Source organism: Nelusetta ayraudi, unplaced genomic scaffold, assembly GCF_046127955.1.
Source record: "Nelusetta ayraudi isolate G7.1 ecotype Tasmania unplaced genomic scaffold, CSIRO-AGI_Nayr_v1 ptg000048l, whole genome shotgun sequence".
In the NCBI taxonomy this organism is placed as follows: Eukaryota; Metazoa; Chordata; class Actinopteri; order Tetraodontiformes; family Monacanthidae; genus Nelusetta; species Nelusetta ayraudi.
This window is the reverse complement of record NW_027466098.1, coordinates 6,846,540-6,870,371: the sequence shown is the minus strand read 5'-3', so window position 1 is coordinate 6,870,371 and position 23,832 is coordinate 6,846,540. Positions and strand designations below refer to the sequence as shown.

Below are 23,832 nucleotides of genomic sequence, written 5' to 3'. Positions count from 1 at the left end.
GGGAACTGACGGAACTGACGATGTGCCAACGACGACTGGCGAGCGTGTGAGTGACAAACGGTGACAGCGCCAAGTAAACATACACAACTGGAAAGTCGTGAAATTGAATTAATTTGTTAGAACGTAATTTATTTATTTATTATTATTATTATTATTTTTAATCTCGTTTACGTTTTTGTTGTGGGTCGATGGGGGAGAGAAGAATTCCCCATTTGTTGAAATTATTTTTTCTACTTTTTTTTTTTTTTTAGTCGAGAGGCTTTGGCTAATTAGCACCTGATTGGCACCACCTGCTGATATAGTGCAACACTGCGCTCTAATCCAGTTTTCTGTTGTGCTGTTTTTTTTTTTTATGATACAATGATTGAAAACATAATAAAGACAGAATATGGTACTGACCATTCTATTACTTTTAAGGTTTTGTAGTATGAAATCGAAAAGTCGCTGCCAAATTTGCTGTGGTGAGGCTTTGCTAAAGTAAAGTTTGAAAGATATTGGCAGATTCGAGCTTTCTGAATTACTGGCTTACTACAAAAAACGCAACATGCCATTAAATCATTTTTGTCAGAAGAAACTGTTGGACAAATTTAATTTCGCATTAAAACGCAGCCGAGCGTCCGACGACTGAAAATTGATATTTACATATAAATTGAAATGTATAAACTCCACTTTTAGAGCGCCCAGAAATCAAACGTATTCTTCTGCATACTACAACACTCGGTACTGGGGTGTTTATAACGTACATGGATAATTTATTATGATTGTTATTATTTTTTTTTTTTTTTAAATGCATTAAGTAATTTTTTTATAAGGTAACACGCCACTATTTCTTGTTGGATGCACTACAAAATTGATTAAAGTTGTTGTTGCTTTTTTGTTTGTTTGTTTTTTAAATCGCAATTTCATGAATGTCTAGTTTGCATGTCTGTGGGTAGGAACCATGCTTTGTCAAAAGAAACAACTCGGGGGGATTTTAACAGGAAGGCACGGCGGCCTGTTTAAACCGCCGGATATGACGTGCATGACAATAAACGTACACTCAGTTTTGTGTTGGCATGGGATGTAGATTATTAACAAATAATTTGTCTTCATTGGGTATCCCTCCTGGATTTTTTTCAACCGGTTGTCGCCGTTAACGGCCACAAATCAATGACCATGCTGCGATATCCAAGGCTTGGTGTTAGTGAGCGCCTGCAACACAATTAAGCTAATCAACGTTAGCAACGGCTAACCAGCTAAATTGCCACGGCCGCGTCACTTTTTTTGTTTGTGAAATGCTAATAACGTCGCTTGAAGAAAATGAAGAAGAAAGTGACTCGACTCAGACCGAGCCCGAACGAAGAGGCTAGAATAATCCGAGAGGAATGTGACAGAAGAAGAAAATTACGATTACAACAGGTGACTTTTCTTCTTTGTTACTTAGGCTTACTTTTATGTGTGCGACGAGGTGAAACAAGTTCTAAAGTATTTTCAAGGGGATGTTCAATAATGTACGAATGTCAGAGAGTTTATTTACTCAGGGTTAGGTAAACAATCACAGTGTTCTGGTTTGGATTTTTACTACGTGTTAAGGGTGGAATTCTCCCGGGTACTTCCATAATAAAAACTAGAAAACACGTCATGTTTTTCCACCTCAGTTCATCAAGACATAAGAACTGTATTAATACTAATGTGGGTGGAAAGAAAGTAGATCGAACCCATGTATTTCCTTTGTTGCTAAGGTGCGCGAGCAGCAGCGGGAGTTTGCGCATCACATCCGCCAAGAGGTTGAGCAGAAGCGGCAACGGGAGTTGGAGCGGCTGGAGAAGGAGCTCCGCGATGAATGGGAACAACAGCACAGGGAGAAACTACACCATCTGCAGCAGTTGTACCAGGAGAGCCTGCAGCTTCTTGGGCAGGGACACAGGGATGCCAAAGAAAATGTAAGAACCAAATATTTCCTATGGAATTCACATGAATATTTTCTACTGATGGTAACATCTGAAAGCGAAATATATATATATATATGTATATATATGTATGTATATATATATATATATATATATATATATATATATATGTATATATGTGTGTGTGTGTATGTATGTATATATATATATATATATATATATGTATATATATATATATATATGTATATCTCACTATAATGAAACAAAGTGATAACTGCTGTTTACATCAAGTGTGTGTGTGTGGAATTTTTTTTGAAGGAACCTGATATGGGCGCTATCGCTAGAAAGGAAGTGGAGAATTACACCAAGGCAAAGGATCGTTATAAAGACGCACTGAAGGAGCTCAAATCACAGAGACTTAAAGACCACGAGAGACAAAACCGGTGAGCTGCCGCATCATAAGACAGTCACGTTTATTTTGAGCCTGCCATTGTAACATTAGGGCTTTTGTTTTTTTCTGTTTGCTCCAGACTGATCAATGCCAGAAAGAAGGCCCTGCAGGCAGAGAAGGAAAGATCGGCAAGAGTGGCCAGCCTTCCTCTCACCATACAGCCCAGTCAGGTCAGTAAATATTGCAGAGTGGCTTCCAGTGATTGCTCAAAGGTTTGTTTACTCTGCTGGCATTGAGATAGTTGTTGTTTGAATGTTATTTGATTTCTAATCAGAGCGTAGAGACCAAGAAGCAACATGTTGTGAAGAAAATTGACCTGAACGCTTTCGCCACGACGCACTACCACATGTCCGAGGGGACAGTGGAAAGAGAGGTCGAATCAAATGAGGTGAGCCTCCTGGTTAGTCTGTGCACCCAATGGCACCAATGGTATCCTGCTTTCTAGCAATGTATTGTAACACAGATGTGTTTACATCCACCTAACATCAGCGATTATTCTGACTTGCCATCTTTCCATCTTTTAAATCCCTTCTCAAACAGCTTTTAATGTTTAATTAGGTGTTTGTTTTTTGTGTTTACACTTCAACTATTACTCACCTCCCTGTTTTCTGTTACTTCACTCCACATCCTTGATATACTTATTTGTTTGGTATATTTTCAAGTTTCTAAACTGAATTTTATTCAATCATGTTTTAACTTTATTTATTCATCTGTTCTTCTATGTAAAGTGTCTTTGAGGACTCTAAAAGCGCTCTACAAATAAAATGTATAATTATTATTATTATTATTGTTGTTATTTTTATTATTACAGCCTACTGCTCAAGAGGGAGCGGAACTTGAGGTGAGGAGGCTGGAGGAACTGCAGGAGGAGGAGAAGAGGAGGAGACGGGAGCAGTTGGAGAAGGCTCGCCACAGAGGGATGCAGGCCATGAGGCGGGAACATCTCACACAGGTACCAGGTCCCGGAAGACAACAAACCTGCAGGCTTGTCTCAGTGTGAAAGTTTTAGGAAACGGGGAAACTTTCATGGCAATATATGCAGGAATCTTGTTCAATCTGCCTCTGATGACCTCCTTCAGGATCACGGGCGCTTGCTGGACGAGCTGGAGCACATGCACCAGGCAGACCGACTGAGGAAGAGACAGCAGGTTTCAACGGTGCCCTCTGGGATCCCGCAGCCTCTCTACATGAGGCAGGAAGCGAGGGAGGACTTCCAGAGGGAGATGGAGTTTGCCTTGGAAGACGTGTACACTGGAGAGAGGGGTAGGAATCACATCAGTCAGAGGACTCCATCAATAAAGCCATGGTTCACATGCATAATAATTTCAGATTGCGGGCCACAACCTCTTAAAGTGGTCGCTGTCAGCCAATCCGCTTTGACCTTTAGCCAAAATGAAGCTGATTACTTGATAACCATAAAGAGGGGATACATGCTGAGTATCTTGCGGACCATGAGAGGCTCTGCAGCAGATAGATGAACAGTGTTTTTCACTCATTCACAATTAGGATTATGCTGGTGTCATCAGATTCACAGACATGAAGTTACGAACAAAGTATACTTTGTAGATAATGTTGCTGAGATCTGTAATTGTGTTACGTTGTTGTTTATTGTTACCTTTAAGTCTCTTGCTGTTGACTGTCTCTGGGCATGAAGGTGACACACTGGTCCAGCTGGTACCCAAGCCCCTGCCAGCTCTGTCTCCAGCCGTCCAGGACCAAGATCTGAACGTCACACTCGATGAAACCCCCTCACAAGGAGAAGAAAACACACATCCTGAGACTCAACAAGGACATGTAGAGCAAGACATCTCTGGTCAAGGTAGCAAAAAAAAAAGAAATTGATTTCATGGTTTTTTGAATGACTTTGTTATTGACATAATGAGCAAGGTATTATTGCATTGTTTTCCTTTTAATTACAGGTATTGCATTCCTGTAGACTGTTGCCAAATGTTGCTCTTTTTTATTAAAATTGAAAAAAAAAATCATCCAAACTTATCAACAGATTTTTGTGAATATTTTAAGAAAGCTTTCCTTGAAACTTAAGTTTGTTGGTTTTTTTTTTGTAGTGAAGCCATCTAAACCTGCACACAAGCAAGCGCTGAGGAAACTCCTGGATCGAATCAGGAGTCAGAGGAATGACTGGACCGAACCGAGTCACGCCTCTGCAGCCGAACCACCGGCCGTCCTCACCGACGAGATCCCAGAGCGGGACACATCCATCGACACAGGCTCTCTGACCAGCGTGGAGAAGAGCAAACTGTTTCCCAGCGCGCCGGGTAAGTCTGCACTCAGCGTTCCTATTAAAAAAACAAAAAAACAAAAAAACAAAACTTTTGACTGTTTCAGATACTCAGAAAACAAAAAGGCTTTGCCTTTCACTTAATTGCCTCTTATTTCTTTGGACTCCACTCTGGAAGGCCTTCTGCTGGGGAATCAAACCCACAACTAACTAACTAGCTAACCACTGAACCTAACCACATATTTAACTGCGCAACACTCAGATTTTGAGAGCCAAAAACTGTTGAAAACAAACAATTGAGAAGAAGAAGATGGTGAAAAAAAAGCAAACGAAAGAAGGAAAGAACTAATTTAGAATCCTGTATTTGTTTTTGATGTTTCAGAACTGGAGAGAACCAAGCAGGTGTCTGCAGCAAATTCTCCAGTTCCAGACGTTCCCACAAAGAGAATTCAGGAATTTGCAGAAGAGAAGGAGAAACAGGTGTGTTGTCGTTTATATGTTGGAAAACAGAAATGGCTTTTGGTTGACTGCAGCCAGTGGCAGCATGTGAGGCCTTCAGTGTGACCTCGGCCTGAATGAAATGCACACACGAACAGACAATTCAACCACAGAGTTTTTTAAGAAGCAGCTTTGCACCTTGTTCATGATAATATTTCTAAATGTGTGCAGCTGATAAGTTGATTCTCATCAGCCTGATTTAAATTAACGTAAGCGAACCTTTTTTTTTTTGATTGGCCAGAGTAAATGAGTACAGGTGTTTCTCCTTACTTAATGAGCACAGTACTACTAGTACTGCCTACTGCTGCGTGCTGTCAACTCTCTTTTGACCTGCTTTGAAAGATGCAGAAAGATGCAGTTTCACTGGATTATCTGTTTGGGACCAGATTTTCAAATCATTTTATATTTCTTAAAAAGAAGTAAAGACGGTTGAAGCAAAGCACGACGTATGGTTGGAGTTTTGAGAATGGCAGAGTTCTCACTGTGAGCTGCCAGAAATGTCCTGCAGAGAAGTTCTGTTCTGAGAATACTGGTGTTCACACAACACTGATGTGTAGATAGAAACACCTGTTGTTGAAGTGTTTTGTTGATTCACCTCAATTTAGTTTCCATCCATCAATTTCTTCATGATGTTCACTGTTTCTTTCCTTTTCGTTTTGAGGCCCAGCAGGAGGAGGAGCTGGAGCGGCAGAAGCAGGAGCAGGTGGCTCTGCTGCGGGAGCTGGAAGAGCAGAGGGTGAAATTGGAGCAGATGCTGCTGGAGGCCCAGCAGGAGAGGGAACATCTGAAAGCTGCTGTGCGAGCCAGAGAGCAGCAGGCTCAGCGCAGGCAGCCACAGGCGCCATTCCAGGGAGTTCCTGCAGTCTCACCTGGCCCAGTCGCTGAGGTGAGCTCTCACTTTGCTTCTCTCTCTCTCGGAGAGAAACTTCAACCTTGTCCGTGCCGTTTTAATCCTGCTCTCAGCGTCCCAATCGGACTTCTCCAACTCCGATCTTAGTCGGACTGACTCGTTTACATGCAATTCAGTTGTCTGAACATAATCAGACTGAGGCAATAATTTGGTTTTCTCCAGTGTCATGTAAACGCACTGAGTGACTTGGGGACAAAAACAATGTTCAGCATTAATCTTAACAAAGTTGTTGTTTTTTCATCTAAAATTTTTACATGAATACATTGCAGTGCTATTGTATTTGTCGCATAGCTTAAAATATCAAAATCTGCATTCAGCTGCACACATCAGTGACTATGTAGGTTTTTACAGCTACCCACCCTACAGCCGCCGCCCCCTGCAGGTGAGGATGAGCATGCCAGACAGTTGCAAGAATACCAGCAGCGACTGCTTGAACAAAACAGGTTTTTAAACATTTCTTTCAAATTTGAATTTAATGTAAATGATTTTGATTTATTTTAATTAACAAAAACTATAAAAATGTTCCTATGAAGCACTCTATAGTCGATGGAATGAGACTCTCCTCATATGTTGCACATTATTCAGTTTTTGTGTGTGTCCATGGAATGTGTCCAACTCTAAAGCCTGCGAATCTCTCTCAGAATTCACCGGCGGACCGTGGAAGTGGCTCGCCAGCGCCTGGAGGAATACAAGCGAGCTCTCCAACTTCGTTACACCTTGACCGCCAGAGCAGCGCCGCCTCCTCCTCCTCCACTCCCACCCCCACTGCCTCGCCTCATCCCACAGCCTCCATTTCCTCCCCCTTTTCTTCCCGCCGCTGTGCAACTCCCGGCGACCCCTGCGGCGCCACACTGGGTGCACGTCAGGCCGCGGAGCCCGGTGGGGATTCCCACCCGAGCGTCCGACAGGATGGCTTCACCTCCCCGCCCTCCCGGCACCGGTGCGAGCCTGCATGCCAGCCCGGTGCTGGACGAAGAGTTGTCGTTTTCCAGCAGCACGCTCAGCCAGAGCCCAGACGTCTCTTCTCTGACGGACGACATCATGGAGAGGGTGACGAAGCATCTCCAAGAGAGAGTCAGACCCTCGGCCTTCACCGGGGATTCTCCGATACCTCCCACACCAGCTGCAGCGCATCTCCCGCTCCAGTCCACCCCCGGCTCGCTCCTCGACAGCGGCTCTGGAGGCAGAGCCCCAGCGGCCGCGGAGGACGAGGTGGAGACTCAGAGGCGCGACCTGAGGGAGGCCCAGAGACGCGTGGCGGAGCAGAGGGAGGCGGTGCTGCTGCAGCAGAGGGAGCAGCTGGAGAAGCTGCAAAGGCAGGAGGCAGAGATGGAGCAGATGAGGCGACAGAGGGAGGCGCTGCAGGCGCTGATGCAGACGAACGTCCAGGTACGCGAGGGGGAAACTTGCTTCCCTGCTTTCTGTGATCGCTGAAGGAGGATCCTGCTGTGGCGGCTGCTGCTGCTGGGTTTCAACAAACTCTTCTGCGTCTCCTTCCAGCCGCCTCCAGGTGCCACTGAGGTTTCTGAGCCCATTGGTCGGACCCGCCGTAAACTGCTGGCTACTCTGTTGAGGGCCATAGAGGACAGCAGCGGAGGGAGTTTGTCACATTTGGAAGAGCATCCCGGGAGAGGAGGCTCCCGATCCAGCCAAGAGAACATCCCAGACACTTCACTTCATCAAACAGGTTGGGGACGCCAGTCCAGTTGTAATGAATTTTTCAGTTGCCACTGTTATTCGTCTTTAAAGGTCAAGTGTGAGACTATGGTGAGATTTTGAAGAAGAAACTGCGACATCAAGTGGTCACATTTTAGATTGCGGAGTCTTTCAGTGCCAGTGAGCTACGGTGGCCTGCACAGCCAAACCTGGAAACCTCGTCCACCTTCTTCTTCTTTGTTCATTTATTTGAACGACGCAAGTAGTCACCCTAATTAATAAACCCACTGTCAGGCAGTTGGATTGTCCACACCAGGCTTCCTTAGAAATATGGTGGTGCAAAATGGCAGCTAACTAGGAGCAAGACCCTCGATCTATGTATGTTCCTGTATAAGAAGCGTTCTAAGGGTAGGATAAGCAAATTACTTTTCTTGTACTGTGAGCATAGAGTTGTAATTATGTGTTTATGGGCAGTATGTTAAGCTTTTACCAATATAAAAATCATAAATCAAGCCAAATATTGCACACTGAACTTTAATTGCAACTGATTATAATCAATCAAAATATCTTGTTTGAATTTCACCTCTCTTTTAAAATGATTTTTTGATATTTTTTCTATGCTTTTAGATCCCGTCTTTCCCAGTCATGTGCCAGCGGGACCCTCCTCCCTTGCGTTGCCCCTCCCCACAGTCTCCTCCCCTTCTTCTCCCCCACGAGCCGCAAAGCCTCCGGTGACCCGCGTCAGACTGGCCACCGCGGAGCAGATGACGGAACAGCACGAACTGAGTGTCATTCAGGAGGTGGAGACGCCTGCCAACGTCAGCCAGGCTGCAGGTTCGCCATCAGCCCTCAACATCGTGACCAGTGGATTTCAACTGGTGGAGTCTCAGGACCCACATTCGTTTCCTCATCATGAAGCCGCAACCCAAATTTATGCCACAGAAATAAAGACACTAGTCAATTTTCTATCTGGTCTATTAGATCAATTATTTAATTTTGTGTCCTTCAAAATAAATGCTCAATATTTTCTCTATAAATATATACAATTTAAAATCCCCTTTTATTCAAGAGGATAGTGCTTAGTAAACTCAAAAGGCTCTGCTGAAAATGTATGTTGTTCTGGGATTGTTGCAGTAAATTCTGAAACACTTAATTCTTCAATTATTGGTCTCATCCACTCTAAGTTGCACACTGAGACGGTCAGCTGTGAAATGTTTGTCTCCAGGCCCAGAGGACAGCATGAGGGTTCCTTCATACACCGTGGATTGGGATCTGCCGACCGTCGCCTCGGACCGAACCCTGCAGAGCTTCGGTTTGTCCAACAGGGGGCAGCAGATGACCAGAGGCTCGGTCAGCGCTGGGACGAGCTCGGCTAGATCCAGGCACCTGGAAGACAGGTGGCAGACGGAGGCGGAAGCATGTCAGCACCCCAGCGAGACGGGTGTGTAGCGGGAAAGCAGCAGGATCATTACTGCACTTTGTTTAAAAAGCCAGAGTTTAAAACAGGATGTCTTGCTCACAGGTGAACGTTCTCTTCTTTTTCCTCCGCCAGAATCCAGGAAAATGTCTTCGCTTTCTTCTGACTCTGGAAGAGGAGCCGACTACTCTGGTCCTGCGTTCACGAGCTGCAGATCTCCTGCAGAGGTGAGCAGTCTGCAGAAGATTGACGCAAGAAAAGAAAAAAAAAGCTGCTTTAGAGCAAATTCTGCTTTCAAGGGAAAACAAGAGGACGGTGCAGCACCATGGTGGTGCCTCCCTCTGTGCTTCCCTCTGAGGTTCACATGTTGTGGATCAATGATGAGAAGTAGCCAAATCTGAGCCGGGCCGCACACCCGCCACTGATTACGCATGAGAAGCTGTGTGTGTGTGTGTGTGTGTGTGTGTGTGTGTGTGTGTGTGTGTGTGTGTGTGTGTGTGTGTGTGTGTGTGTGTGTGTGTGTGTGTGTGTGTGTGTGTGTGTGTTCGAGCGATGATGTAAAATGAACATTCCTGAATTGTACTTTGTCAAAGTCCATTTCATGATGGTTCTACACTTGAGCTGAGCTCGGCAGGTGTGTGTGTGTTTTTTGTTTCTTGTTTGTGTAGGAGAGTGTTTGTTCCTGAATGTGCGTTTCGCATGCTTGTATTCTTGTGCGTATGTGTTACTGTGTAGAGAGCAGTGATGTAAAATGAACATCCCTGACGTGCACTTTATCAAGGTGCACTTCATGAGGGTTTCTACACTTGAACTGAGCTCGGCAGGTTTGTGCGGATGTTGTTTTTCAAGCGACGTCTGACTGAAGGGATTCAGAGAGGCCACAAAGGTTATATGAAGATACTGATTTAGATTCAGCTGTTTAATTTAGAAATTTAGTGTATTTATAGTGCGAAAATTGAGCGCTACAATATTGTCGTCTAACCCAGTATATGACTTTGTGTGTGTTTGTGTGCACGCTCGTGTGTGTCAGTCTGCACACCGGACTCATGACTCCGACTGCGTCTCCGTGTACACCACCCTCTCCTCCGGCAGCTACGTCACCACCGATCCAGAGCAAAACCAAAGTACAGGTGAGGAGTGGTGCTGATGTGTTGGAAACTCTTGTTGGAGTGTTGTTGATTAAATTAAAAGTCCAGTGTGTAAGATTTAGTTTTGCTACCCTTAGAACAGTTCTTATATGTATATAAGAATGGCCACCGTAGTTCACCAGCAAGCACAGGAGAAGGAGGGTAAGAAAGTCCCCAAAGGAGACTTCAGTGGACAAAGCGCTGCAACCTAAAATGTAACCACTTGATGTCACTGTTTGTTCTTAAAAAAAAATCTCCAAATATTACACATTTAACCTTTAACCCACAAAAGGTCAGTACGAGTTTCCCTCCTAGTTAGTTCTGATCTTGCAGTTACACTCCTATCTGCTGCACAGACGTGTTGCACATAAGGTTCTACTTAGCGTAGCGCTCAAGGATGACACGGTGAGACAACAGCAAACTGCGCTCAGATGTGTAGATGGTGAATTGTAAACGGTGGCATAAATGGATGTAATCTTGATCTTGCACGCACCCGGCGCTGTTAGCAACTGCATGTGTTCTCCTCCTCCTCCTCCTCCTCCTCAGATAAATCCCTGAGGCGCTGCGTGGAAGGACAGGGAGCGGCCCTCCTCCCAGTCTCCTCACCCTCCACCCCGAGTTTCCTGACCGAGGAGGGTTCGGCTACGCAGAGTCCCGGTCGGGCCGCCGAGTCTCTGTTCAGCGACAGCAGCATCCAGGACATCGTGGACAGATACACGAGAGAGCTCAACCTCTCCCTCGGAGCCACTGGGAGAAGCACAGGTGCGTTACCTCAACTCATTTATCATCATCATTGTTCTTCTTCTTATTATTATATTATATTACTTGTATATTATTTCTTAAAGTCAAGTGGTTCTATGGATAAGAGCCAGTAGTTATTTAGTTAGTTATTTAAAATGTTGATTTAAATAATCATTTGTAATTGACTATTAAAACATGTTAGTTAGTTGGTTATTTTTCGTGTTTTATCAGTATTTGAGTTCCTTCCTCCTTCCTCATGAGTCACTGACTGGAGTCACACCATGTCTTTCCGTGAGTGCCGAGATAGTAAACCAACTAACCTCTCTTCCAGGAGGCTCTCGTGCGGAGGATTCCGGATCTTCACTCTCTCAGCAGTCGTTGGTTTCACCCTCGGAGGGGGCAGGCGGGGCCGAAGTCTCTGGGAGTCTGTCGCCGGTGTCGCACGCTGCAGGGACTCAGGAGAGCTGCCTGGTTAGTTAGTGGCCTTTACTTTGAAGGTCCAGTGTGGAATATTTGGCTCGGTTTTTGATTTTTATATTGGTACAAGTTTAATATAACAACCATAAATACATAAAGTTAAAAGTGAAAGTAAAGTAATTTGGTTTTGCTCCCTTTAAAACAGTTTTTATATACAGTGTATATATAGAATATAGAGCAAAGGTCCTGCTCCCAGTTAGCTGCCATTTTGCACTGTCATATTCGTAAGGAAGCCTGGTGTGGACAATCAAGCTGCCTGACAGCACGTTTCTGAATTAGGGTGACTGCTCGCATGCTCAAACAAACCATTGAAGAAGAAGGTGGAACAGGCGTCCAGGTTTGAGTGCGCAGGCCACTGTAGCTCACTGGCAAGCTCAGGAGGGGGGGTGAAAGATCTCAAATGTAACTACTTGATGTTGCCGTGTCTTCTTCAAAATCGACCACCACCTTCAACAAGACGTAATTAAGATCAACTGAGCTTCTCCTGATGACTCCTCTTTTCATCAGCAGGTGTCCCAGCGAAGGGAGAGCAGCGGCCACCTGGAGGCGCTCTCTGGCAACGACGCCTCCCGGGCCGAGGGCCACGGGCACGACTCCTTCCGACCTCTGATTGGCTACGCGGCCGACCAGTCCTCCTTCCTGCCCGCCGATCACAGGGACGCGGCCATGGAGCAGCTGGTCGGCCAGCCGTCGGCTCACTCGTCCTCCATCGGTCAGCTGCCGGGCCTGGCCGGCCCGTCCAGCGGCGTCCACAGCGACTGGGACTCCACTCTGAGCAGGATGATGGGGCAGCTCAGCCAGCAGTCGGCCGCTCACTGGCTGAGCGGCGGGCAGAACCAGCACCACCCGGGCCACCCGGCGCAGGAGCCCAGGAGCACCTGGCTGGAAGAGGTTCCGGAGGAGAGCCTGATGGTGGCGCTGGTCGGAGAGCTGGACGAGTCCGCTGGCCACATCAGCGGGAGCTCAGGTGAGAAGTAACAAAGTACAAATACTTTATTACTGTACTTAAGTGTATTTTTCAGGTATCTGTACTTTTTACTTTTACTCACTACATTTGTACATTGGAAAAACATGCTGGTTGCTTTAAAAGCCACAAGTTCTTTTAAAAGGAATTACAGTGGAGCCGTTTGAACAACGTTGTGCAGTTCAATATAAAAGTGGAGGATATTTTAAAGTACCTTGGCTTTGGGGTCACTGTTCAATACATTTTCAGTAGAGAGAAAAATAAGCATGTGGGAAATAACATTGGTTATTGTTATTAAAAGTGTCAACATCCACTATTGGCTCAGTGGTCTGACTATTCCTGACTCCAGTTTGGTTGTGCTGCAGATAAAATAGTTTCCCCTCAGATTGTTGAACTCTTAACGCGGTAAAGAAACGGCTGCTTCAGCCTGTTGCTTGTTTCCTGTTTCGTAGGTGAAAGAACCCGTGCAGATCTCGGAGCGCCGTCCCACCTCTCGTCGTCCCTCGCCGCCCCAGTCCCAGGTCCGAGTCCGCAGCATCGGCCCGGTGCCACAGACCCGCTCGGACCGACCACTGAAGGTACGAGGTCCAGAGTTGTGTCGGACTGCTGTGAGTGCGGATCCACCGAGCCAAAGCTGACCCACCGCTCGCTTCGTCCCCAGCCTCCGCCTCCCAGTCTTTCCATCAGCTGTTCGCTGAGGTCACCCACAACCAGACGGCCGACCCCTCCGTGACCTTCCACCCTCCGGGGCAGGAGTCTCCGGTGGAGCGGCCGGCCGACTTCAGGAGCAGCGTCTCCGATGACTCCGCCCACTCCGACCTGTCGCCGGAGCGCTTCAGGAGGGAGGAGCCGGTTGGCAGCGTGGCCGCCTCCCTGGACTCCTTGTCCCTGGACTCCTTGTCCCAGCTGCTCAGCTCCCAGCAGCAGTCCCAGGACTCCGTCCTCCTGCCGTCCCTCACCACCGAGAAGGTGGACGCTGTCTGTCCCAGTCTGACCAGTCCCGCCGTCCGCGGCCACTCGCTGGAGAACGATTCCGCCGGCCAAGCGAAGTGCGAGCTGGGTTCGAGCTTCAGGAGCGCATCGCCCGTCTCGGAGGGATCGATGGTACGCTCGTCATGAAGGCAATGCTTGTTTTATTGCAGGAGTCGCCAACCTTTCTGAACCTGATTCTAAAATCACAAACTTTCTCAGTTATGATTATTAACGGCACTGATCTATGTGAAGACACTCAAATTATGAACAATGACTTCACAAGGTTGGATAAAGTTGAATTTTAGGTGCAGCTTAATGACTTGTCCTGTATTTTAGAACAGGCCTTCGGGCTGCCGATGAGGTCCTCCAGGGGGCAAGACGTTGCTGTTGCCCTGCTTTATTTCTACCGCGAGTTTCCCATGAACCTTTGAACCTCATCTCACAGGAACCTGCTGGTGAGAAGGGGATCCTGGAGCAGTCGCAGATCACGCTGGTGAGCGTGACGGACACCACGGCGGAGGACCTGGAGACCACCGTCACCGAGGAGGCAACATGGGGAGACAAAGATCCAGACGCAGTGGAGGAGACCGAGGTGACTAAGACAAAGTCTGGGTCAAACACAGCAAGAATTAACTTTGTAAAAAAAATAAATACATAAATAAATCCTTCCCACTCTCATGATGATGCAGAATCAAGTACAGATGGATTCTGTTCTCCAGGACAAGAACCTGCTGGACGGGAACAAAGACCAACCAGGTAAAACTGCACAACACTTGGATAAGAAAAACAACCTGTTTTTTCTTTGTGTACCCTCAGTGGTCAGCATGCCTGACATGTCAACTACCCCCCTTTTACCAGTGGTGGGAGTAAGTCACACATGTGCAAGTCTTAACCTTCAAGTCCCAAGCGAGTCTCAAGACACTGGCGAGAATCAAGCATGTCAAGTCATACAAAAATCTGATCATCTACCCCAGTTTCCACATCAAACGTAAATGACTTTCTATGACGTTACATTGACATTATGCACATTGTCAAACTTAACATGGCTTAATATTAGCATTTATATCAGCAAAGGTTAGAAGAGACACTTTTATTGTGCATTTTATTGAGAAGACACTTTACTTGGCTTTACAGCCATGTTAAGTTTAAGCTATGTACTATTAGCAAGCATTAGCTTTCTAACAACTGTAATTTGGCTAAGAGGTTGCATTAAAGTAGCTTTCCTTTCTTTGTTGGGTCTTGTAGTGATGGGTGAAGTTTGAAGTTGTGTTGGTTGTGTCACTGATGTTTGGTCTGCAGACTGCTGTTCTCTTCTCCAGAGCGTCATCGACAACATAATCCTTAAACCCAAATTGAATTATTCTTGGTCGAGCCGCCTGCGTTGATCTGTTGGACTGCGTGCATTGCACTGTAAAATCACCTGAATCATGTTTCAAAATAAAACGCATTTTGTAACCTAATCTAAAGAAACTTGCAAAAAAAATGCAAATATTTAATTTTAAAAAGCCAAATCCTTTCAAGGCATCTGTCTCAAGGTCAAGTCGAGTCTTTTATCAGTCAAGCAAGTCTCGTGTGCAACTTGTGACTCAACTCATGTGACTCAAGTCTCATCTCTGCCCTTTACTTCCTGCTTCCAGTTTGCTTCCTGGAGTTTGACTGGGGTCCGGGCGGAGACCAGCAGAGACGCATGGAGCTGTTCCAGAGATCCGTGCAGAGGGCCGAGGAGATCAAGGCCAGGAGAGCTCAGGAGAAGAGACGGCAGCTGAAAGTGAAGGGGCGCCCCCTGGTGGCAGCGACCTGCGAGGCCAAGTCGGAACCTCGCAAACAGAAGCCCGACGTCCAATCAAAGAGCGGCTCGGCGGAGCGGTCCGGCTCCATCAGACAGAAGAGAGTTGAGCCCTCTCATGAAGGTATTGAATCCTTTTGAATAGAATGCACAGACCTGAAGAGTCACTGGTGTCCTCACCTCCTGTGGCTTCTTCCACTGACGGAGGAGTGAGTGAGGGAGGGATTTTCTGTTTGATCAAACAAATTGTCTTAGGTTGCACCCACAGCTTTTTAAAAATTTGTTTCATCTTGAAGGGTAAATTTTATTTATATATTGTATTTAATCTTAATTATATTTAAATAATTTCAATAAATTGTTTTATAAATATAAAACTATAAAAGTAACTGCTAAACACTCGTCTCTGTGATTTTCAGCAGGAGATTCCAGGCTGAACCCAGCAGTTGATGTACAGATCTGCACAACAGAGCAGAGGAAGCTGGCCGTGTCTGAAATGCACCAGAGAACTCAGAGGTATGCAGCGCCTCCATCCGAGTTTGGGATCTTTTTCTTTTCTTGCACTGACGGAACATGTCTGCAGCGTGCGTCTCAGGGAAAAAAAGATAATTGTGCTTCAATGTTCCTGCAGACTCTACGAACAGCTGGAGGAGGTGAAGCAGCAGCGAACCGTCAAGGTCCGACAGGAGGTTTATGCCAAAAACAGAATGAAGGCCAAGGAGTTCCACAAGGTAGACTACTTGACCCCCTTCTGGAGAAAAATGTAGCTTGTATGTACACATTATGCTTATTAAATGAATATTTTCATGTCTTGCAGAAAACTCTTCAGAAGCTTCGTGCCAAGCCGAGCCTGCAGTGACACACACTCACAACCTTTTAGTTCTTCTAAAATTAACTTATTTTGTAGAGTTTTATGAATAAAGACTTTATTTAAACCTACGGTTTTGTTTGCTGTTGTTAAAAAGAAAGTTGTCATTTCAACATTTCAAACAGCAATTCCAACTACATTGTGTAATGTCTTCAAATGCATACGTTTTTATTTACGCTGCCCCACCGGTTACATTACAATTAGAAGTCGCACTTGGATTAAGTTAACACATCAAGAATAGTATTTATCAAAACGCTGTTGCAGCGATGTACTGATCTTTGGATACAAATCCAAAAGCTCTTTGTTATGTTCATGTGATTCTGGTTTGGAAGCTGTTACAATGCAAAAGCAAGGCCACCACAAGACCCTGTGAGTTTTCAGAGTTTGGAGAAAACTACCGCCTTTGGACTCTTCTTCTCCATGGCGGCCTGAGCCGACTTGAGCACGTCCTCCGTCTGAAGCATGCTCATGTTCCAGTTGGCCTGAACACAGGAAGATAAACACTTTGAGTCAAAGCAAAACTGCCAGAGGAGGAAAAGCTTCGAAACTGAAGTTTTAAACAATGTCTTTGTTGAATTTTCAAATGTGAAAAGACGACAAAACAATTTAGAACAGGGGTCAGCAGGTCAACAAAGTGACGTGGATGTGACACACAGGTCAAATACCCGACATTAGATTTTGCCCTTTGTCCACATGTAATCACTGTAACAGTGAAAGCAAAATGGTGACCAGAAAATAGTAATAACAAAAATCAGAAACATAAAAGAGGAATAACTACAACATGGCGGCTAACCAAATGCTTTAGTGAAGCAACCACGTTCATTCAACAAATAAGATTTGTGGTATATTGGATAAATCCACCCCACACCTTTTAAAAGGTCTGCTGTTTGTTCTTTAGATTGTAGGGATTTTTTTTCTAGAGGTCAGCAGGAAGATGCTTCCCTCAACCACACGGCAAAAACCTGATCTCATTGTGCTTTTTGCTTTTCCAAGTCAAAGCTTTTGCCCTCTTTGCTTGTCAAAAACACGTTTGTCAAAGTGTTCTCACCATGTTGTGGAGCCCCTCGGCCACGCTGTGGTCCCTGGAGTAGATCAGGTTGATCTTGGTGCCCTGCACGGCCACTGGGCTGCGTCCAGCGATCTCGCCCGCCATGGCCAGAGCCCCGGCCATCAAGGCCTCCTTGTCGGCAAACACTCGGCTGAACGAGAGCCATTGGGGGTTGGGGTTAGACAAACATGGACTGAGTGCCGTCGAGTGTGAGAATCTGCTTTATGCAGCGTCGGGAATGTAACCGAGACAGGATCGCCGGGGCAGGTCAAGCAAAAACATTCCCAGCGGTGCAGCCAAAACATCTTCATCGCCACATGTCGATGGTATTTGCCGAGGTCTGGTCTGAGATTCCTGCCGCAATTGTTCATCAGTTGCTTTGTTTTTTCAGATCAATTTATTTTTAACTAAAATTTGAAAAGCGGCTTCACCGTCCAAAACCTTAATCCAAAAGATAAGCTGGAACAAGTTATCCCAAAGGGATAGACTGAACTGCTTTAATAAAGTACAGACATGTACTGCATCCATAATAAAATACACAATTAGAAATTATGAGATAGTAGTGGGGAGATGAGTTATCTCTTCACTAGAAGACATTCCTCTAACATTTTGCCAAAGTTTCTATCTTTTTTTTTAATCTTTTACTATTACAGCCTGAGTGAGTTGAGCAGGATCTTTACCTGACCAGGCCGCTGCTCTTGGCTTCGTCGGCGTACATCTTCCTGGCGGTGAGAGCCAGCTCGTTCACCAGACTGCACAAACACATGAAGGCTTTTTTGTTTTGTTTTCCGCAAAACTGAACGTGGAAACAGATTAGAGCAGTGGCACCGACAAGATGACAAGTGACAGGATTTGACATGATGATGCAATCCAAAATAACCCCAAAATCTCTTTTTTTTGGTGACCTTTTCCTTAAAATGCTTATAAATATGCCGGCCCTGATCACACCGTCACACTGACCTGCGGCTGCCGATGACTTTAGGAAGTCTCTGCAGAGTTCCGACATCTGCAGCAAGTCCGATATCAACTTCCTGCAAAGTGACCAGAAGGGAAGACACTGTAAGATGGCCAACTCAAATCAAGAGGTACAATCCCATTAAGATTTAATATTGAATATTTTATCTATAAAAAGGGGGTCCCTTTCATTAGTGTGTATCTAACTTATCAAGCTCCATATTTCCTGTATTTGAGGAACAGTTCCAGCGAACACGCGGTTGCCAGCCTACCTTGACCTGGAACCAGGCGTCCTCCGTGCAGAGACGGATGTCGCAGGCGGTGATCAGGTCGACGCCTGCCAAAGAGATGATGCACCCAGTCAACACCCCAATGCGTTTCCTCTCAGATCGTGCGGCGCCAAATCCAGACGGACTCTAAAATAATGACCCACCTCCCCCGATACAGGCTCCGTGGATGGCTGCCACCACTGGCTTTGGACACTGGGGGAGGAACATGATGAGAAATCAGTGAAAACAACAGGGAATTTATCTATTATATTTACAGTCTACCTCATCAGTGTATCTTTTGGATGGTTGAGTTTGTGCGTCCTAACAGTTCCCCTGAGTCTTACTTATACATACTCCTCATTGATTGTACTTGACTGACTTTCTTACTGACAATAAAGGATATTTGATTTGATTTGAACCAAAAGTGGTCAAAAAATAGCTCACTTGTCAAAATAGGACTTTTTTTTTTTTTAACCTATTCAAGAAAATAAAAGGTACCAGGAGTTCATGACGTCACCTTTGCGGCGTCACTTCCCTCCGAGGGCTGTTTTAACCAAGTTATCACGTTTTGTTTTTTTTTTACAAGGCGCTGCCTCCACTCCAAATGTTCAGAGAGGAGGAGAGCTGCACTGAGAAGACCACTAGAGGTCACTGTTGCTTCTTCAAGTTTCATTTGCAAGGAGACCTATGTATCTTGAGATGCGTGTTGAAACACAGAACAGGGATTTAATCAAAGCCAAGCTAGGTGGCATTGGAGCAGAGGATGCAGAGGAGAGAGGTAGGGTTTGATGTGATGAGGGCAGATGATTGGCTGTGGCCGCCACCTGGAGGGAACGGCGGAAAAGGAGAAGATTTCTAAATGTCACACAGGACAGCGCGAGCAGTGACTGACCCGCTCGATGACGGAGAACGTCTCCTGATACAGCGCAACCTTTTTCCGGAAGTTCCAAGAGACCCTGGCCATGTCGCCTTCGACTGGTTGGAGAACGTCCGAGGCCATGTCCATCAGGTCAAGACCTGGCATCAACACAACACGGAGCACAGAGAGCGGATGAAGCCAGCACGCATCAGCAATGCATCCTTGGTATCTGACTTTTATGCTTGCCTGTTGAATGTTAACCAGGCAAATATCCTCTGCCACGTAATGGAAACTTGACATTTTTAAGTGTAGCGAAGGCAAAGATTTTAATTATTTATTGTTATTTTGTATGAATGACTGGATACCAACCAGCTGTAAACATCTTCCCCGCTCCAGACATCACCACTACTCTGCAATCTGGGTCATCCGCAATCTCATTGAAGAGAGTCACCATCTCACTGACAAAGGGGGTGGGGGGGAAACTTCCATTCAGTTTAATGGGAAAAAACGGACTTCAATAACAAGTGCCTCAGAGTATTGATCATTTTTATAACACTGGAGATTGAAGGAGTGAAAAAGGAGTTGTGACAGAAGAGGATGCAGAGAGTAGGGTTAGATGGAGGCAGAGGATTGGCTGTGGCCACCACATGCGTGTATGTGTATCTATATGGATCACACACACACACACACACACACACACACACACACACACACACACACACACACACACACACACACACACACACACACACACACACACACACACACACACACACACACAGGAAATTGAAGAATGTAAGTGATGACTAATGACAATTCATTACAGCATACATTTGTATTTGACTGAAAATTTTTGGGAGAACATTTCTAAAAACCTTGTTGTGGCTGAAGTTGGGATGTTAACAAAAATCGATGAAATTAAGTTAGTTGCAAATTAATTGAATTTTTTTTTTTACACGGGTAGTTAATATCATTATAACAGTGTAGTGGCAGGAAAGAGACATTCACCTGTAGATACTGTGATGGTCATAATATAGTTACAACAAGTTACTTTTAAACAAGTTTAAAAAAAAAGGAAATGTGACCCATTAGAAGTCAACTTAAAGTCAGGTTTAGGGTGTTTTTACTGTTCTCTAATGTAAAAAAAAAAATCGGTCACATTATTTAAGGGTAAAATAATGTGTTCCTTACACATTTTTCATTGTGAAATTTAGATTCTCAGGAAGAAAAAAAAAAATCACCACTTACCAATTAATTGTGAATCGATCGATAAGGTCAATCAACTAACGATTAATAACTTAATTGATCATTTGCATCCCGAGGCTAAATCGTAATCTGTCGACAGTCGACATTCAGAAAAGACAAGGCCTTGGGTCATTTGAATAAACTCAGCTCAATACTGGTTTACGCACACGTGCACCAACTCAGACAGTTATTGGGGGAAACACATTGGCACTTTTTAGCAGCTGATGAAAATTTTAAGAAAAACAATTGTGGTATTGCAAGTATTACAAACGGCTTCTCACCTCCAGAAAGGTTTATTCATGGCATTGAGTTTCTTCGGACGGTTGATCTCCACATGCGTGATGAACTCTGCTGGGTGGCTGACTGCCAGGGTGGTGTAGGGAGAGCTGGAGGCCTCTGAAGACGACATGGCCCTGACTGCAGCTTGACCTGGCAACCACAGGGCCCTGTCTGAGAGGGAGAGAGAGCGCGCAGCAAAGCGGACAGGAGTCACTCGCAGACCTCCATATAGCTGTGCATCATGTTCAAGAGTTCTGCGCTGCTAGCTGTAAACCTTTACACATATTATTCAGGAATATTATACAGCTGTGATGCCTGATAAAGAAGTTTAAAAAGACAAAAAAAAAAAAAATTACCTTATATTTCTTTATTCTTCAACATTTTCATAGCCTTTAGATTTACATATTTATGACTTGCATTACTGTACATAACATAATACATTATGGACATAATTAGGGCTTCAACGATTAGTCAACGCAATCGATTACGTCGACAATATGAATTCGATCGGCACGAAAATTGAGGCGTGGACGCGTGGCGTTATTATGAGTGTAAATTGCTGAATGATAGAATCACACTCCAGCCGCTACATGCAGTACTGAGCGCTGAGGGCGGCAATGTCGCTCATTGTTTACATCCTGCAAAAACACAGAATTGTTATTTGGGGGCATTTTAATTCGATATGTAAGTTGTAATCAATCTGTTTCAAGTATTCAACTGTGATAAACATTGCAAGTAATCTCTAAAACGTGAATTAATATAGCTATTTGATTATTTTTTTTTACGTTTAAAAATATAACAGCTATGTCACAGATGAAAGCTTTGTGCGTCATTATTTTTTGGCATATTTGTTTAAAAACATATGCGGTCAGAGTACAACAGTATAACACAGGTGTGCAAATTTAAGCAAATTAGGTTAAAGAGAATGGTGGAGAAAATATGGAAGATAATCGTGACTAATAGAAAACAACAACAACTTATCGATTCGTTGACAACAAAAATAGTCGTTAGTTGCAGCCCTAGACATAATGCATTAACCTTGCTGCGGTGACATGAACACACCTGCGAGTCGTTACAATAGATGAAGAAACACGAATCTACGAGGGGCCAAACTGACAAATTGCACTTTGACTTTTACGAACTTAAGCATAATTTGAAGCCAAGTCGTTTTGTTTTTTTTAATCGAAACTCGTTAGAAATCCGGTTGTAGCTCACCACCTTAAAACAGTAGGTTTAGCATGCGAGGCAGCTACCCAGACTGACCTTTCACCTACATTGCACTTCAACACATTTCGCTTAGTAGCACCGAGACAGAAATACATGACTAACTGATCAACAAACTGATTCAATTGCAAGCGTTCTAACAGCGACATTATCCATGTTGGCCACACCTGGTGCTTCTCTCCGCGTCGCGAATAATCTGTTTACTATTATTAATAGATCTCCTTGCAAGCAACCAGCGGGCAAACAACACTTACGTTTGCTGAGAGCAGCAATGACTGACAACATTGCTTCACTTTGTAGCGTTGGAGTCCAACGTCCAAACCCTTGATAAAATGAAACAACAGCGGCGGACAAACTAAACTAAATAACTGTGTTGCCCTCCAGTCCAGCAGCTGGATGGAACCAATAGAAACAAAGCAGTTTCTATTGGTTCCAATGTGAGACACACTTAAACAGGTGACGCTGGTTGAATAAACATACAAGGCGGAGTCAACATGCGCAGTAAATGACACTGGACATTGCAAGACTTGTGTCACACAATTGATTAAATTACTTGGTGCCACCACTTTGTACGTTGCAATGGTGACGCCTAGCTTAGCACAAAAAAAATCTTATCCAACCAGGTTCATACGGCAGCCGATAAGGGTCAAATTCATAAAGGGTTTCGTGAATCAAAACAGTGTTTTCGCAGACGTGCGAGGCTTTTCGGCCTTTTTTTTGCATTGCATGCTGGTTCGGCTTTTTGGACAGAAGTATTTCCCGATAAACTAAAACAAATATTTTACACTTTTTATCAAAGACAACTTCCGCCCGGAACTCTCCTCCACACTGATGGTTTGTTCGTTAACTGCAAGTAACAACTATGGCCACTAGATGGACGCCAGAGCTTAGGAATGATTGATTCCAGTGCAAATTCATCCACCCAGATCGCGGGGGTCTGCTCTGCTGGAACCGATGTCAGCTGTCGAGGTGCAGGTTGTTATTCACCTCAACCGCATATTATTGAAGCCGGAGAACCCGGCGGAGAAAAGCCCAGGCTCGGTATCGAACCTTCTTCCTGTGAGGCGCTAAACAGTGCACCGTCGACCTCTCACCGATAATACGTGCGTTGAATAACCTCTGTGTACAATTTATACAATTACACAATCGTACCAGGATTTACGTAACTTGGGTTCTGTGATAACAACAGACGCCCAAATGGTCTTTAAAAAAAATGTAATTGTCTTCATTGTGCAGGTGGAATTATGTAATATTGAGTGTTATGGTGGCCGGAGAGGGTCAGAAATACATAGCTGTCAAAGCGGTGAGACAGCGCGAAAACCGGACCGAAGATGCGGATTCTCAGCGAATCCATAAGAACATTCAATTCAATTGCACGTGATGTATATTGACGACTATCTTGGGTCTCTGGTTTGTCAAAAATAGTAAATGCGCTTCCACTTGGTGTAGAAATGCTACTACCTGCTCTTGAACGCCGTCCAAGACCCTTGACGTACCAAGAGTGATGTTCGATACTGGTCGATACTGATCTTTTTTCCAATCCGATACTGAGTAAAATTCAGGCTGGTATCGGCAATACCGATCCGATACTGATACTTAATAATAATATAATATTATATAATATAATAATACGTAAGAATTCCTCTCTCTCTATGTGTGTGTGTGTGTGTGTGTGTGTGTTAGTGATGTGCCATACCACTGATTTTCAGTCCAGTATTTGCAGGGACTGTGATAAACATTGATGAGACTCTAAATGAGTCTGTCTTTGTACCTGGGTGCTGCCTGCCAGTGCCAGCTCCAAAGGACTCAGACAGTGACGTCTTGTCTCGTGTGAGCGCCACCTGTGCTTTGCTCTCCTTCACTCCGCTGGCGCATCACCTCTTCATATTGAGCGATGTGATTGTTTTTTAAATGTTTGATAAGGTTGGTGGTGTTGCCACAGTACCTCACCTGCGTGCCGTC

At 44.8% G+C, this 23,832-nt stretch overlaps 2 protein-coding genes across 5 annotated transcripts; one reads left to right on the top strand and one right to left on the bottom strand.

The window, feature by feature from the left end:
* On the top strand, positions 1–16,063 carry cep295 (centrosomal protein 295). Of its 4 annotated transcripts, none has more exons than XM_076035967.1 (29): positions 1–94; positions 1,722–1,922; positions 2,208–2,332; positions 2,420–2,510; positions 2,615–2,728; positions 3,152–3,292; positions 3,420–3,603; positions 3,995–4,159; positions 4,407–4,616; positions 4,962–5,059; positions 5,739–5,963; positions 6,339–6,430; positions 6,629–7,376; positions 7,488–7,674; positions 8,271–8,477; positions 8,869–9,084; positions 9,196–9,287; positions 10,091–10,190; positions 10,734–10,949; positions 11,260–11,399; positions 11,913–12,372; positions 12,822–12,947; positions 13,031–13,473; positions 13,787–13,933; positions 14,031–14,097; positions 14,979–15,251; positions 15,544–15,640; positions 15,756–15,855; positions 15,942–16,063. In XM_076035967.1, exons 3-29 carry the CDS (start codon positions 2,217–2,219, stop codon positions 15,981–15,983), a joined length of 5,097 nt encoding a protein of 1,698 aa, XP_075892082.1. In that variant the 5' UTR covers positions 1–94; positions 1,722–1,922; positions 2,208–2,216; the 3' UTR covers positions 15,984–16,063. The 4 variants fall into 4 exon arrangements, with proteins under 4 accessions (XP_075892082.1, XP_075892080.1, XP_075892081.1 ...); XM_076035965.1 differs by lacking the exon at positions 1–94 and adding an exon at positions 858–1,398 and having other exon boundaries at positions 11,916–12,372; XM_076035966.1 differs by lacking the exon at positions 1–94 and adding an exon at positions 858–1,398 and having other exon boundaries at positions 15,568–15,640.
* ech1 (enoyl CoA hydratase 1, peroxisomal) lies at positions 15,999–22,486 on the bottom strand. The gene is made up of 10 exons (XM_076035976.1): positions 22,125–22,486; positions 20,649–20,817; positions 19,492–19,580; positions 19,156–19,280; positions 18,428–18,476; positions 18,267–18,331; positions 18,001–18,071; positions 17,721–17,792; positions 17,041–17,191; positions 15,999–16,474 (listed from the first exon to the last, which is right to left on the bottom strand). Exons 1-10 carry the CDS (start codon positions 22,153–22,155, stop codon positions 16,370–16,372), a joined length of 927 nt encoding a protein of 308 aa, XP_075892091.1. The 5' UTR covers positions 22,156–22,486; the 3' UTR covers positions 15,999–16,369.
* Between the last annotated feature and the right edge of the window lie 1,346 nt (positions 22,487–23,832).